Source organism: Malus domestica, chromosome 12 (assembly GCF_042453785.1).
Source record: "Malus domestica chromosome 12, GDT2T_hap1".
Classification (NCBI taxonomy): domain Eukaryota; kingdom Viridiplantae; phylum Streptophyta; class Magnoliopsida; order Rosales; family Rosaceae; genus Malus; species Malus domestica.
In genome coordinates this window covers 27,669,498-27,685,058 of record NC_091672.1, presented here as the reverse complement: position 1 = coordinate 27,685,058, position 15,561 = coordinate 27,669,498, and the positions used below count along the sequence as shown (strand labels likewise).

General features: G+C 40.2%; 2 protein-coding genes across 2 annotated transcripts; one reads left to right on the top strand and one right to left on the bottom strand.

The window, feature by feature from the left end:
• Positions 1–1,288: 1,288 nt before the first annotated feature.
• Positions 1,289–5,003, top strand: LOC103450876 (uncharacterized). Its single transcript, XM_008390278.4, has 4 exons — positions 1,289–1,440; positions 1,965–3,218; positions 3,324–4,305; positions 4,530–5,003. Exons 2-4 carry the CDS (start codon positions 1,965–1,967, stop codon positions 4,781–4,783), a joined length of 2,490 nt encoding a protein of 829 aa, XP_008388500.2. The 5' UTR covers positions 1,289–1,440; the 3' UTR covers positions 4,784–5,003.
• A 1,835-nt stretch (positions 5,004–6,838) lies between these two features.
• Positions 6,839–14,888, bottom strand: LOC103450875 (protein DEHYDRATION-INDUCED 19 homolog 3-like). Its single transcript, XM_008390277.4, has 5 exons — positions 14,113–14,888; positions 8,744–8,886; positions 8,182–8,259; positions 7,558–7,811; positions 6,839–7,227 (listed from the first exon to the last, which is right to left on the bottom strand). The coding sequence occupies exons 1-5, from the start codon at positions 14,186–14,188 to the stop codon at positions 7,119–7,121; spliced, it is 660 nt and encodes a 219-aa protein (XP_008388499.2). The 5' UTR covers positions 14,189–14,888; the 3' UTR covers positions 6,839–7,118.
• Between the last annotated feature and the right edge of the window lie 673 nt (positions 14,889–15,561).

Below are 15,561 nucleotides of genomic sequence, written 5' to 3'. Positions count from 1 at the left end.
GACACAATTGATTGATCTTCCAGATCCTTGTCCAATTTCCAATGGTGGAGCTTACCACACATTTTAGTGGGGGGCTCACCAATTAAAAAAAAGAAACCCTTTAATTAACAACAATGATGATGGGAAAATAAAATAAAGAAACAAATAAAAACTAATTAATTAACTCTTTAACTTTATTACTAAATAAATTTATTTGTAAATGCCGTATTTCAGGTTATGATTCTCCATCCGATTTGGACGTTTCAAAATGTATATTTGTTAATGGGAAAGAGCCATGTAAAGAGAAATAATTTTGATTCTTAACAGGCAATGCTTACTTAGATGAGATAAGAAATAATCTTGACATTTTTCTTGCGTTTACCAGAATACAAGAAAATGCGAGTTGTAATGGTGGAGCTTAGCACAACTTTGGTAAGACCAATTGGTTTTATAGAAATGAAAATTTTCATGGTATTCTAGAGTATCGAATATTCTGAGTTATTTAATCATTAAATCTTTGGTTAAAACCACAAAAACTATGATCTAACAATTAAAAAGTTCGGAATATGAAATACTTTTGGAGCACTATAGAATTTTATTTAGATATTCATTATTTTCCATCTCTATTTTACTTTGCTCATTCTGAGCATTCGACCCCACATTTGTCACGTCGTCAACTAATTACTAATTTGACAACATGCAACGAAAGTCTAACATGACAACGAAACAGTAACTTCAAGTACGACACAACAATATTTTACATATTAAATATCAAAACATTAACTTCAAGTATGACATAACAGTATTTTACAGATGAAATATAAGCGTAAAAATATGATCACATTTACTTATAATTTTATGACATAATTTATTTTAATTAAAAAAAATTTGAAACAAATATTGTGCGAAAAAATAAGTCCTTTGGGGGATTTTTTTTTAGAAGAGATCTCGGATCTCTTCTATCACCAAGGTCACCGGATCAAGTGATCCATGTCTTTAAAATTTAATCAAACGGCTCACCTGTTTTGACACTTTAAAAGTTATAATAATTTTGTTACCGTTGGATGAAATTTCAAATATCCGAATCACTTGATCCGGTGACCTTGATGGAAGAGATCCTTAGGTTAAAAGCCAATCAAATCTTTCAAGCCAGTCCTACGTACGCAGTGAAACCAAAATCTACCAAAAACCTACCAAATCCATCCATGCCTGTACGAAATTACGAATAAGGGCCGGCAAAGCATAAGGGTAATTCCGTCACTCCAGAAAAGGAAACATCCAACTTGCGTACGCCGTTAAGAAGCAACGTTTTCTGTTCCCCTCCCTCTCGCGTTTTACGTTTTCGCGTTATTTGTTTTTTGTAATGCTCTCGAGAGGAGAGAGAGAGAGAGAGAGAGAGAGGAGAAACAGAAGCATTTCGGACCATTTTCCATTGTTTCCGGTGCTCGCTTTCTCTCTCAGGTACCCACCACACACGCCCTCTCTCTCTAGAATTTTTTGTCCTTCTGTATTTTTTGTATTTTGTGGTTGTATATATAGGTGTATTTTATGTGTGTGTTCGTATGGAATTTGATTGGTTTTAATTTGAGTTTTTTAGGATGTGTTTTTGTTGATAAGTTTCTAGGGATTTGATTCTTGAATTGGGGATTTGTTATATTTGTTGAATTTTTATTGGTAATTTGGATAAAATTTAGCTGAAAAAATATATATGGAAAATAAAAATGGGAGAGGAGATATTTGAAAATGGAGGTTCTTGGTGGATTTTTTTGGTCAAGGAATTTGGTGTAACTGGAAAGAATTTGTAGGAAAGCAAATCTAGGATTTTTTTTTTAAATTTTAAATTTTAAATTTTAATGCAGAAAACAGCAGATCGGTGTTAGGAAATAGAAAAAAGATTGAGGAAAGATTGTAATTTGATTTGTTTTAGCTGGTTTTGGGAATCTGAAATTTGGTTTAATATGTGGATTTTTGGGTGCGAGGAACAGATGGTAAAGGGAGGGAAGGTTAGTTCCAAGCGAAAAATCAAGACGAGGATTCCGTCAAAGGATCAGGGTTCCGATGATTCGGATGAGGATTATGTGATTTCGGGGGAAGAAAATGAAGTTTCTGAGGATTTAGAGGAGGATTACTGTTCTTCTTTGGATGGAGATGAGTCAGAAGAGAGCTTTGGGAGTTTTGTGGACGAGGAGGAAGAGGAGGAAGAGGAGGAGGAAGTGAAAAAGGTGAGGAAGAACAGTAGATCAAGAGCGAAAAGGGGTTCTGCTGGTTTTATTGTGGAGGAGGAGGAGGAGGAGGAGGAGGAGGAGGAAGACAAGGAGGAAGTGAAGCCGGTTAGGAAGGGAATCAGGTCAAAAGTCCGAAATGGTTTTTCTGGTCGGCAGAAAAATGGGGTTAAACCGTTACGAAAGAGGAGAATGATTGCATATCGTGAGGTGGAGGATCAGGATTATAATGATGAAGATGATGATGACGATGAGGAATTTACACCAGATGAAGATGAATTTTCAGAGGTGGAAGAAAAACATGTGGTGAAAAAGAAGAAACTGGGCAAGCGGCAGTTGAAGAAAAAGGGTCGTTCTGTAAGAGGTGAAAAAAGGAGAAAATCTATGGCTTTAAAGAAGCCTTTGAGAAAGAAAGGTAGAACGAGTCAGGAGTTGGGGAGGAAGGCAAGAAGGGATGATGAACTTGAAAGTGATAGTGATTTTATTGATAGTATTGTGCCCTTGAGAGTAACGAATGAGAAAAAAAGGGTTAGGAAAAGGAGGAGAATGTCCGTACCGTCAGATTCAGATTTTGTGCCTTCTGGAGCATCTGATTTTGACTACACCATCTCCGAGGAAGAGAGAGAGCAAGTACGAGAAGCCAAGGAGTTGTGTGAAAGATTGGAAACTAATTTGCAAAGTTCATCAGTGCCTACTAGCCTTCAGGAGGATACGCTTGTACAGCAGCCAAGAAAGCCTCCTAGAAGGAAGGGCAAAGAGAAGATTGAGCAAGTGAAGGTTGAGGTTGTAAAGCAGGTCTGTGGAATTTGTTTTTCCGAGGAAGATAAAAGAAGAGTGAGGGGAACATTAGACTGTTGCACTCATTATTTTTGTTTTGCATGCATCATGGAATGGGGAAAAGTGGAATCTCGTTGCCCTTTGTGCAAGCAAAGGTTTAAGACAATCAGTAAGCCTGCAAGATCTACGACAGGAATTGATTTGAGAGAAGTGGTGATACAGGTCCCTGAGCGTGATCAGGTACCTTATCGTTTATTTGTTATGTCATGCTTTTTCTTGCATTCCGTTTGCTTCTTCTTCAATATTCTGTTTGTTTGTTCAAAATGGGTTTATTTCTTTATGCAGGTCTATCAACCGACGGAAGAAGAACTCAGGGGTTATCTTGACCCTTACGAGAATGTGATCTGTACAGAATGCCACGAAGGAGGGGAAGATGGCCTCATGCTACTGTGTGATATATGCGATTCACCTGCTCACACCTTTTGTGTTGGTCTTGGGCGAGAAGTACCTGATGGTAATTGGTACTGTGAGGGTTGTAGACCTGTAGCTATGGGATCATCAAGTTCACAGGCTCAGGGTCGGTCGTCTGATCAAAGAAATACAAACAACATTCTGTCTAATAGACCATCACCTGCTGTATATTTTGACGAAGGGATAGACCTTAATGTGGTGTCCTCACCTTGTCCACAATTCACTCAAGGATTTTCCCCAAGAATTCCTGTTGGAGGTTTTCAAGCACCTTCCCCGTTGTCTGGGGCTGCAGCACCGACTCTATCAGGGAGACGCTTAATACAGCGTCATATTCAACAACTCCTTAATCTTAACAGGACGACTTATATGGCCAGTATGAATGAGAGGAACTCATCCAATAATTTGAGTAATGATTTCTCAAACTCTCAAGCTGCTCGGGCGAGGGAAATGACAGTCCAACATACCAGGACAGACGAGATGGAGGCAGCTTATCATACATTCTTTGAGGAGAGATTACAAGATAATCATTTAGCACTAGTGCCAGATAATTTGAGTACTGATTTCTTAAATTCATCAGCATCAACCCCTCAGAGAAGGCAAGCAATCGAGGATCCACCTACTACATCTGCTAATAGATCTCTAAATGGAGCATTATGGCCTGAACTTACCGGGATGAACTCAGTACCAAATTACGGACAATTCCATCACTTAAGCAGTAGACCAAACATTAGTGGATCTGATGCTGGTGTGTCCCCTAATACAGCTGTAGAACAGAGTGGCTTTCACCTAGCAAAGGAAAAACTGAAAGCGATGGTGAAAAACCGCTTGGATAATTTGTCCCGAGATGTTGATCTAGGTATGCGAAGCTTTCAACTTATTTGTATGCTTGTATGTAAACATCTCCTAGTTCATTTTGGATTGATTCAGACTCGGCATTTCTACGCTGAAATGTGAAAATACCTTTGATCTGAATCCGTCCGCTTGTCATTACGAATTATCATTCTCATGTCAGGCAGCCTAGCGCCTATGATCTACACTGCCAGTCGAAATGATCTAACTCTTTGTATCCCCGTGTTTCAGACAAAGATACTTTCAATGACATTGCAAGGAGATCGACACACACTGTCTTGGCTGCGTGCGGACACCAGCACAGAAGCAACGAGGTAGTTGTGGTTCCTCCCCCATCAACCTGCTCCCACATTGAATTAACAGCGTGTGGAATGACAAGTCTGATGAGAGGTTGCTGTTCATGTTGTTTCGAATCTTTTGTAGGGGAAGTCGTAAAGAGGATCCTCGATACCAAACTCCAACATTGGTTGAGTTTAGCTCTCTAGGTATCGAGGATCCTCGACGCAACACGCGTCCTTTTGCTCTTTCCCCTCCCCGTCGATCCTGTTTTGTTAGGAATTTTAGACCATAATTTTTTAGCTAGTTCATAGATTAAACTAGCACTGAAGTCACTCAAGACTCCATTATTCTTATTTAATCCCATTTTTACATTAATTTTTTAGATTTAGGCTGATCCAGATATATTAAATTGCTACGTATTTATCACTTTCCATTTTTGCTCATTGGCTGCGATTATTCCTAGCCGACTCTGCTATTTTTAGATGTTTTCTTGACGGTTGTTTCTTTGTCCAACTTTTTTTAGGCTTTTTAGCCAAAATAGTATTGGCATAACTTTGGTCCAGATTTAAAGTCGATAGAAGTGAATACTGAGATTGTCAACTGTCAATCATTTGTGTTTCACTGAGGAATTTCCATTAAATTGAGATTATTTTTGTTAATTAACTCTCCACTTGAACTGGATTTCTTCTATCTAATGGAGATTATTCATAGAATGGCCAAAATGATTGACGAGCTGTACAATCTCAGGGATTATTTTTATTGATTTTAAATCTCAATGATCAAAGTGAGAAGTTATAACAAACTATTTTAGCTAAAAAGTCTTTATTTTCTTTCTTTTTACTGGAAGTTATTTATGCATTTACTGTTTGGGAAGAATGATGTTTGGGGTAATTATAAAGTTACATTGGGTGAATTAGAATTAACCACTCTCAGTACTGGATTGGTACTAAGGTGTTTTTATAAAAAGTGGGTATAAAAAAAAACTGAACTCAAAAAGGTGTTTGGTAAACACTTAAAAACAACTTATTTTCACAGTTTTGGATAAAAAAAAGCTAAAAACATGAATCAGTAAAACCGAACTTATTTTCACAATACAACAGAAGCAGTTTTTTTTCGGTCACCACCAACCAGCCATTTTTAGCCTTTTGTGTTTGCCCTTTGTTTGTCATCCCACTCAGCCGTCCACTACTTCACCTTTCTAGTACAAATTGACATGTCAATCCCACTAATCTTTTCGCAATTTGAGACCGCTGAAAATACTTGGCTCGTTACATGTAAACCTCTTCTTTGGGGGTAAAGTTATATTTCCAATTATGAAAGATGCTTGGCTCTTTGCATGCAAGAAAATGATTACAGTTTGATGTGTGCAAAAACATCTTTTTTGTAATTGTGAATAAACATGTGTTAAATTATAATTTGCAAAAGCGACAAACATGGCTCTCTCATGCTATTTACATAGATTAGTGATATCCAAACATTTATTTTTACCTTCTTCACACCCTGTTTTAATTTATGTCATTTATTTTTTAACAAACCCTGTTTTAATTTATGTCATTTATTTTTTAACAAACGATATTATCTCCACTAAAGGGAAATGTGGGCTTAGTCTCACAATGAGCTAGCAATAATGCGGTTCAAATTCGTTTTTGGCGAGAATCGAACCTAAGACCTCTCACTTACAAGGGAAGAAGAATACCACTAGACTGTAATACTAAATGGCTAATTTATGTCATTTGAATATTCTTCAATTTATTTGATCTAACCACCGAAAATTAAGAGAAATGTGTTGATAACACCGCACTTCACATATATCCAACGGGTCCTTTTCTTCAACAACTGTATGAATACAAAGGAACCGGCTCCATATGTCACATATCCTTCAATTATGTTCACACCCTCCCATGACCCCTTCCCAATTATAAATATTTAAGGGGCCATTTGTTTTCTGGTTGGTAAGTGGGTGGATATTGACTGCACCTCACCAAAACAAACAGCCAAATTATGATCCTGCCATTAACTGTGGTCCATGTTAGGTACGTTGGATCTCCTACTTTTCTCACCATTTTCTCTCACTGTTCGTCGATGCATTGGTCAATTAATTGAACAAAAACGATAATGCGATATTTCAAATTACTCTACGGAAAGAGAAATATGAATTCGGTACAAGCAGCGACTACCTTGACCGACTGACCTAACTCAGATTTGCTGTGGAAGAACAAAGATCCGTACAAAATGCTTAAAGGGGTTTTGAGAGAGAAGCATTGAAGGAAAAGTAGTTATTTTCTTTTCTTTTCTTTCCCTTTAAAAAAGAACTAAAAAACGACCTGAAAACGACAATTGACGAGAGTTCTGTTGAGGCCTATAAAACTAAAGTTCACATGCCAACATAATTACACTGAAACTCCTACAACTTATTCCACACACTCCTTGTGCTCAATAACCATTGGGAAATACCCTCAGCTACAAACCAACCACAGAATGCAACGGACTTCGCTCTCGGTTGTGAAAACGTTCACTCCAGCGGCGGCGCCATGAGGAAATTCATAAACCGTCGTCAAGAACGGTGGACAACAACATCCCCTGAACAAACGCACACCTTTTCGTCTTCTCTTCCTTATCCTTGATGGACAGAGGAGGCGACTGCACATTTCTGTGGCCAAGCAAATGTATTAGACCTACGACGCTGAAGCATAACGAGGGGAAAACCAGAAAGGCAGAATAGCATGCTCTTTGTAGAATTTTGACAATATCTATGCAAATGCAATCGTGCGTGCCTAGATGGTGTATGAAATTGAAATTGTGTCCAACCAACAAGACCAACCCTTGTCCAAACTTCTTATGCATAAAAGGAGATTTGGCAAGAAATCATGACCGTTTAGGCATTCAGCTTGACCAAGGGTTACAGGATCAGAACTATAGCAAGATAGGAAGATAGGTTTTACGTGCCCATCAAAAGGAATTTTAAGATTAATTAACGTACCGTTCTGATACTTTCTCAACTGAACTTTTCTTGGCTGAGCTTGTTTCAGTTGAGAAGGGTGGCATGCTAACAAAATCATCTGCCATAGGCAAAATAAATTGTGACAACAATGGATCAGGCGCTGCATTGGAGGAGGAAAGTAAACAGGAAGAGTTCCCAAAAAGAGACTGCAAATTTCCTTCCCGCAGCTCTTTCCTCAACAAAGATAGAGTTGAATGAGCTCCACTTTTCCTTGTCTTCCTCTTGCGTTGCATGTAATTACTAGTTAAGGAATTCAAGCATTTGGAGAAATCTTCAATCTGATCAATCTTTGATAAAATGTATGATAAATCTCAGCAGTATGATGAAACCAAAAGAAAAATGCCCTACGAGAGACCTCGTAATGTTCAATCAGAATTGTGGGAATAATGGAGCATGTTTTCATGCAAGAAATTATAAATTACTAGTTTAAACCATTAAGAACTCAAACAATACCGTATGCATATATAATCCTTAGAAAAGTTATTTAAAAACAGATGTCATGTGGAATGCTAATAAATTTGCATTTAACGACAAAGTTGATTACGACAGAAAAAGATAACACATAACATCTGCAACAGATGTCAACTGCAAAGAAAAGGATATCTTGAATATACTTCCATGTTGTAGGGTAATGTGCGCAACCATATCAACCCCCACCCTCATTGCACAAACCGGACATACCTGCAGAAAACAACATTCCTGTTTAGTAAGATTGAGCTCCAAGTAAACCCATTCTCATTAAAATAAGAAAAAGGTAGCATCCAACAAATGGAATATCTTAGCAAGTTTACATAACTTGACCAGCTACCTAATTTCCACTTTTCCCACCACATCAAAACCTTGTATATCAATAAGAAAGCACTGAAATCAATTATTCAAGGGCAAAATCCAACTTTATAAGAAACTGGGACCAACAAAATTCCCTTAATATTCAGAAACCAATTGGCTTTGAATCCAATCATTTTCTGGCCAAAGGTTGTCGTGGCAGTTTTCGCCTACTAAAGTGATGCTTGGATACTTCTTTATAAAACAAAGCATGCAATAGACTCTCAAGAAAAGTTAAAATTTAAGCATCAAGTGGCACACTAATTTCAAGTTATATGCACCAAACAATGATGAAAGTTAGAGTAATTTGGTATTGATAGATATGGAAAAGGATTCATACCCCATTTTTTGCCTCCACTGGGTGCTCTTCATCAATGTGGCAGCACAATCCGACAATGTCAAAGTATTCGGAGCAGAACGGGCATGGAAATTCCTCCCTTATATCATCATCCCCATCAATTTCTTCAAACCCCATGAACATATCTGCATTACACAATGCCATGTTTCAATAGGTGCAAAATCATAAAACCGAAGAACTTCAATTGATTGGGGTTTCACCATTGAAAAACACAAAATTCTGATGTAATACAAAAGCTCGAGAAAGAAATACCTAGGAAAACTTTGGAAGAGACTCTAAGAAAAGACTTAGAGTACTTGGATCTAACGAAGGACATGACACAGGATCGAGCACAATGGCGTTCTAAGATTCATATAGCCGATCCCACTCAGTGACTTGGATTTTCCAAGTCTCCAACCGAGAAGTTTTCCTCACTCGGGAAATTAAGGGAACACTACCCCAACCTACATGCTCCACTCAGAAAGCTTCAACATACAAGCTTCAACAAAAGAAAATTCAAAGAACTTAGCGAAGAAGGCTTTGGTGTATTTAACACAATACGTTGAAATGAAGGAAAGCTTATTTATTGATATCCCCGATCAGCTACAAATATGTACATATACATGAGTCAAAATAAACACACAAGACGGAGCCTTCACAAAGGTTGCTTAGGAGAAGTCTCAGCAGTCGGTAGAGCCCCAGAAAGAGAAGGCACCGGAGGGGGATCATTTGGAGCCTCAGTACTGGACAAAACCCTAGAAGGAGGAGGCATCAGAGGTTGATCATTCGGAGCTTCATTACGCGGTACAGCCCCAGAAGACGAAGGCAATAAATGCCTTTGGAACAAACCCACAAATCTCTGATGATCAAGTAAAACCTGACCATCAGTTTCCTTCATCTGGTCAAGCTTCCTCTTCATGTTTGTAGCATAGTCATGTGCGAGCCGGTGCAACTGTTTATTCTCATGCTTGAGCCCTCTAATCTCCTGTTTGAGACTCATCACTTCAGCCGCCAAGGATTCAACTTGGCGGGTTCGAGCAAATAGGCGTTGGGCCATATTAGACACAGAACCTGCACACTGAACACTGAGAGCCAGCGAATCCTTAACAGCTAACTCATCAGACCGTTTGGAAAGTAGTCTGTTATCTTTGGGAGTGAGAAGGTTCCTGGCCACCACCGCAGCGGTCATATCATTCTTCATCACGGAATCCCCAACGGTAAGAGGACCAGTAGGGGAGACGAAGGATGGGCGCCATATGTTGTCTGGAGAAGGCGGGGCTGCCTCTTCAACAAGGTTCAAGTCAAAACGACGGTCGGAGGGGCCAGACATTTTCAAAGGTGTTGAAGAGAGAAGAGGTCGGACAAATCAAGATCTTAGAAGTGCAAGAATGAAGCTTCTACTGGTGGAGATTCAAGTGTGCTTTGGAACTTAATGTCAGCCTCTATAAAAATCTGCACTCGACGGAGCTTCAGAAATCGAAGAGGCGCCTGCTCAGAAATCGAAGAGGCGTTTGCTTTCTCAAAAGCTGGGCTGCTTAGAGATCACGAGGGTTGATCTCAGAAATCGAAGAGGCGTTTGCTTTCTCAAAAGTTGGGCTGCTCAAAGACCACGAAGGCCGATCTCAGAAATCGAAGAGGCGCTCGCTTTCTCAAAAGCTGGGCTCCCCAGAGACCACGAGGGCCGATCTCAGAAATCGAAGAGGCACCTACTTTTCCAGCCTTGTCAGCACCCGTCACACGCACACTCAGCTTTGCAGAAATTATGGGCATTCTGTCGAAGACTTCTGGGGAAGTAGAAAACACATGAATCTTACTGTTCAATCACCCACTTCCCACACGCAACAATAGCTCATGGGTACCACAGATAACTTTGCCAAAGTTGAGCACGTGAAGCTTGCAGCTCCCACTACATCGCTCTGACCAAGAAGGGTAAAAGAATAGCAAAGAAACAGCACTAACAAAGTTTAGACCCATAAATTTTGAAGGTCTAGCTACCATATTATTACCCACAAGGGTAAAGGAACAGTACCACTGCTGGATAATTGGAAAGTCCCTGTGTGTCAACCTCTGTGCTTCGTGGCAAGGTAGACTAGCAAACATGCCCAACCTTTACTCACATTCGAGAAAACACTCCCAATAAGATTGCTTGCTCCAAAATCGAAGAGGCACCGTCCTCCGAATCTCGAGAGCCAGACTCCCAACATGACTACTTTCTTAAAAATCGAAGAGAGGGTAAAGGAACAGTACCATTGCTGGATAATTGGAAAGTCTCTGTGTGTCAACCTTTGTGCTTCGTGGCAAGGTAGACTAGCAAACATGCCCAACCTTTACTCACATTCGAGAAAACACTCCCAACAAGATTGCTTGCTCCAAAATCGAAGAGGCACCGCCCTTCGAATCCCGAGAGCCAGACTCCCAACGTGATTACTTTCTCAAAAATCGAAGAGACACTGCTCCCCGAATCTTCGAGAGCCAGACCCCCAGCATGATTGCTTTCTCAAAAATCGATGAGGCATCGTTCTCCGAATCAATCGAAGAGGCGCTCGCTTTCTCAAAAGCTGGGCTGCTCAGAGACCACGAGGGCCGATCTCAGAAATCGAAGAGGCACCTACTTTTCTAGCCTTGTCAGCACCTGTCACACGCACACTCAGCTTTGCAGAAATTATGGGCATTCTGTCGAAGACTTCTGGTGAAGTAGAAAGCACATGAATCTTACTGTTCAATCACCCACTTCCCACACGCAACAATAGCTCATGGGTACCACAGATAACTTTGCCAAAGTTCTCTGCCAAAGTTGAGCACGTGAAGCTTGCAGCTCCCACTACATCGCTCTGACCAAGAAAGGTAAAAGAATAGCAAAGAAACAGCACTAACAAAGTTTAGACACATAAATGTTGAAGGTCTAGCTACCATATTATTACCCACAAGGGTAAAGGAACAGTACCACTGCTGGATAATTGGAAAGTCCTTGTGTGTCAACCTCTGTGCTTCGTGGCAAGGTAGACTAGCAAACATGCCCAACCTTTACTCACTTTCGAGAAAACACTCCCAACAAGATTGCTTGCTCCAAAATCGAAGAGGCACCGTCCTCCGAATCTCGAGAGCCAGACTCCCAACATGACTACTTTCTCAAAAGCGAAGAGAGGGTAAAGGAACAGTACCATTGCAACTGGCAGCTCCCACTACCGTGCTATGACCAAGCAGGGTAAAGGAATAGCATTACTACTTGTTGTTAGGGAGACTCCTATATATGTCGACCTCCATCCCCAACGGACAGGCAGACCTGCAAAAATGCTCAACCCTTCATCATATCTGAGAGGGCACTCCCAACGAAGCCTTTCGAAATATTCAGCTTTCTTTCCCCCCGATAATACCTCTGCAAACAAGCTATACTAGAGCAAGAATATCTCATATCATCAGGGTTAAAAGCAAGAGTATCTCATATCATGCTTTTTCCCTGTCTTTTCCTTTGGCCTTGTTTTTACCTGCAAGACAAGGAGAAAGAGAGCAATCAGTCAGCACTTGGAATCAAGCTTCCAGCCAGGAACTGACTGCCTGGAACCCCTTACCTGATTACTTACCTGGCATTGCTCTCGAGTACTCATCTTCAACATCTTATGTTTCCAGGGAAGATTCTGCATCTGCTTGAGGAACAGATAGGGCAAGTGCGAAGGATACAAGGAAGCATGTGGAGACAAGCGTAACAGCACACGTGCCGATACACCCATTACTCTGTCAAAAGCAAAAGTATCCCATATCAGTAGGGTGGAACGTACTCTAGATTTGATGGACTTGTTTTGACCCTCAAATTCTTCAGTCGGCCTTATACTCTGGAGGAAACCAGAAAACCTTCCAGCTCAGTTCAAGAATAAGCCTGTGGAAAGTTACTTCTTCAAAAGCAAAAGTATCTCATATCATCTCTTCTCATTTTTCTTCTCTTTATCCTTCATGCTGCTGCAAGATGGGGAGAAGGTGAACAATCAGTCGGAGCTCTGATTGCTTACCTTGTCTGTCACCTCTTTCAGCAGACCCCCTAGCTCGGCGACTTGGGGGACTCCTACTGCATGGTTTGTATCGCGCTTGACCAAGCCTGAGACTACAAGTAAGCTTCAAGTGAAATTGATACATTACCTTGTGCATCTCCACCAGTTAAAGATACCACCCCTGGATGGAGGAAGAGTACTTTCAGAGAAGATGCCACATCTACCTATGAGACAGATAAGGCAAGTCAAGACGACACCACACTCCGATACTTAGAAGTTTCGTGATTACGAGATCATTCTCCCACAATATTTCCTAATGTCATTTGTACAAAATCATTCACTTGTACTCACTAAAGGAGAGCTTGAACCTATGTACTTGTGTAAACCCTTCACAATTAATGAGAACTCTTCTATTCTGTGGACGTAGCCAATCTGGGTGAACCACGTACATCTTGTGTTTGCTTTCCTATCTCTATCCATTTATATACTTATCCACACTAATGACCGGAGCAATCTAGCGAAGATCACAAAAAGCGACCGTTTTCGCTACCTAGGATCTATCTTGCAAGAGAACGGAGAATTAGATGGAGATCTCAACCATAGAATACGAGCTGGATGGATGAAGTGTAAGAGTGCATCCGGCGTGTTGTGTGACCGTCGTAGGCCACTGAAGCTCAAGGGAAAATTTTATAGGACGGCAATAAGGCCAGCGATGTTGTATGGCACAGAATGTTGGGCGGTGAAGCATCAACACGTACACAAAATGGGTGTAGCGGAGATGAGGATGCTTCGTGGGATGTGTGGGCACACGAGAAAGGATAAGATTGGGAATGAGGATATCCGAGGTAAAGTAGGAGTAGCCGAAATTGTAGGAAAGATGAGAGAAAATCGGCTCCGATGATTTGGACATGTGCAAAGAAGGCCGACTGACGCTCCGGTTCGAAGATGTGACTACGGGACAGAGGTTCAGGGCCAAAGGGGTAGAGGAAGACCTAGGAAAACTTTGGAAGAGACTCTAAGAAAAGACTTAGAGTACTTGGATCTAACGGAGGACATGACACAAAACCGAGCGCAATGGCGTTCTAGGATTCATATAGCCGACCCCACTTAGTGGGAAAAGGCTTTGTTGTTGTTGTTGTTGTTGGGTATAAAAAATTGGGAAATTGTAAAATTCCAACTTTTAATATAATAATGAACCAAGCTTTCTAATTTCTCTCCTCTACCATATATGTTTCTCAGATTATTACCAAAAATTAAGAGGAAAAAAAAACAAAACAAACAGCAGCATTTGCCTAATTCCTCTAAAAATCCATAACGAAACAAGAAAATACAGAGGAAAAAAAATTAAAAATGAATGATAAAATGGGGAAAAAATGAATGTGAGCTTACCAGATCGAGATTGAAGAGCGGATTGATAACGCCGAGAGGCAGAAGAAAGACGGGCGCTCCAGGAATCACCGTCCATAGCTAACTACCCTTTACGAATATAAGCGAAAAGGTAAGGTCTTTGGGGTGCGATTCGCCTTTGGGTCTGATTTCTCAGATTCAGAAACCCTAGAAATGAAGAATTGATGAGATTATTGATATGGGAAAAAGGAATCAGCTTTTGGGGTTGGTTGAGCTGGAGGAGCTGAGGATGACGATGGTTGACGAAGGCGGCGGCGGTGGCGATGGCGGTGGTGGTGATTCTGGAGAAAGAAGGAGGAAGAGCAGGAATGAGGATGAATTTATCTCTCTTACCAGATTTTATCTATATATATCTACTGAATTGTGGAATATCACTCTCTCTCTCTCTCTCTCTCTCTCTCTCTCTCTACGCTGTATATTTCTGTAGTTTTTTGTATTTTTAGTTTTTTTATTTAATTATCTGTTAGGATGAAAGAAGGGAATTTAATAGAGGTAAAAATGTGAGTATGACAAATGGCCAGTAAAATAGTGATGCACTTGTGTTATATAAGTCTTTAAAGAGGAGAATAATTTGTATATTAGTTTATTATGACCTTATTTTGCGTCAATAATAATTTGTATGACAAGAGTTATCGTTATTCAGAATAATATTTCATGCATCGGCCCGTATTCTTGGCATATTGAAAAGTTCTCTTCACGGTGGCTGGCACACATCGTTTTGCAGCTCGTTGTTTGTTGTGACTTTCTCGCTCAGCTGTGCCTTCATAGTAAGTTTCTTCCCCTTTTCAATACCTCCACTTTCACTTGGGTAGTTTTCATGATTTGACACGTGGCCTTATACGAAAGACTCACAACAAAGTTATTTACGAATTTGCCTAGAACTTTTGTGAGTTATTCCACTTTGGTCCTTGAGACTGTGTATTTGGTATAGAGAATTACAACTTCCTACATTGTTGTTGAGGAGGGATTTGGATCATCTCCTAAGCTCAGCCTGCTGAGCCTCCTGAACAAATCACACGGGTCGTTGAATTTTAATTCAACGACTACAAACAGAGAGGTCCCTCTAAAAGTTATAATAATTATAACCGTTGGATTTTGATTAGGAGGCTGAGCTCAAGAGAGGATCCAAATCCGTTGAGGAGTCCGGATCCTCTTTGTGAGGATTCTAGGGATTTATGAATTATGTTCATTCATTGTACATCTGCGGTCAGAAATCATTTTAAATATTTTTATTTAAAATAAATATAAACATTACTTAATAAAAATTGATTGCATTATGTATAATGAACAGACACGATTCATAAATATCGAAGATCTTCATCAAAAGAATCCGAAGACGATCTTGTTGGGTTGTTGAGCTCTCATTCCACAAAAATGAGATAAACTCTACAATTCCTCAGGCCCAGGCCCAAACTGGAAGAAGACGGCGTT

Excerpts from the sequence above, each read along its gene's own strand:
- LOC103450876 (XM_008390278.4), top strand. The coding sequence starts at position 1,965 with ATGGTAAAGGGAGGGAAGGTTAGTTCCAAGCGAAAAATCAAGACGAGG. Across the intron at positions 3,219-3,323 it reads AGGTCCCTGAGCGTGATCAG|GTCTATCAACCGACGGAAGA; the intron begins GTACCTTATCGT and ends TTCTTTATGCAG. Across the intron at positions 4,306-4,529 it reads GTCCCGAGATGTTGATCTAG|ACAAAGATACTTTCAATGAC; the intron begins GTATGCGAAGCT and ends CCCGTGTTTCAG.
- LOC103450875 (XM_008390277.4), bottom strand. The coding sequence starts at position 14,188 with ATGGACGGTGATTCCTGGAGCGCCCGTCTTTCTTCTGCCTCTCGGCGT. Across the intron at positions 8,887-14,112 it reads CGCTCTTCAATCTCGATCTG|ATATGTTCATGGGGTTTGAA; the intron begins GTAAGCTCACAT and ends TGTGTAATGCAG. Across the intron at positions 7,812-8,181 it reads AACATGGAAGTATATTCAAG|ATGCAACGCAAGAGGAAGAC; the intron begins ATATCCTTTTCT and ends ACTAGTAATTAC.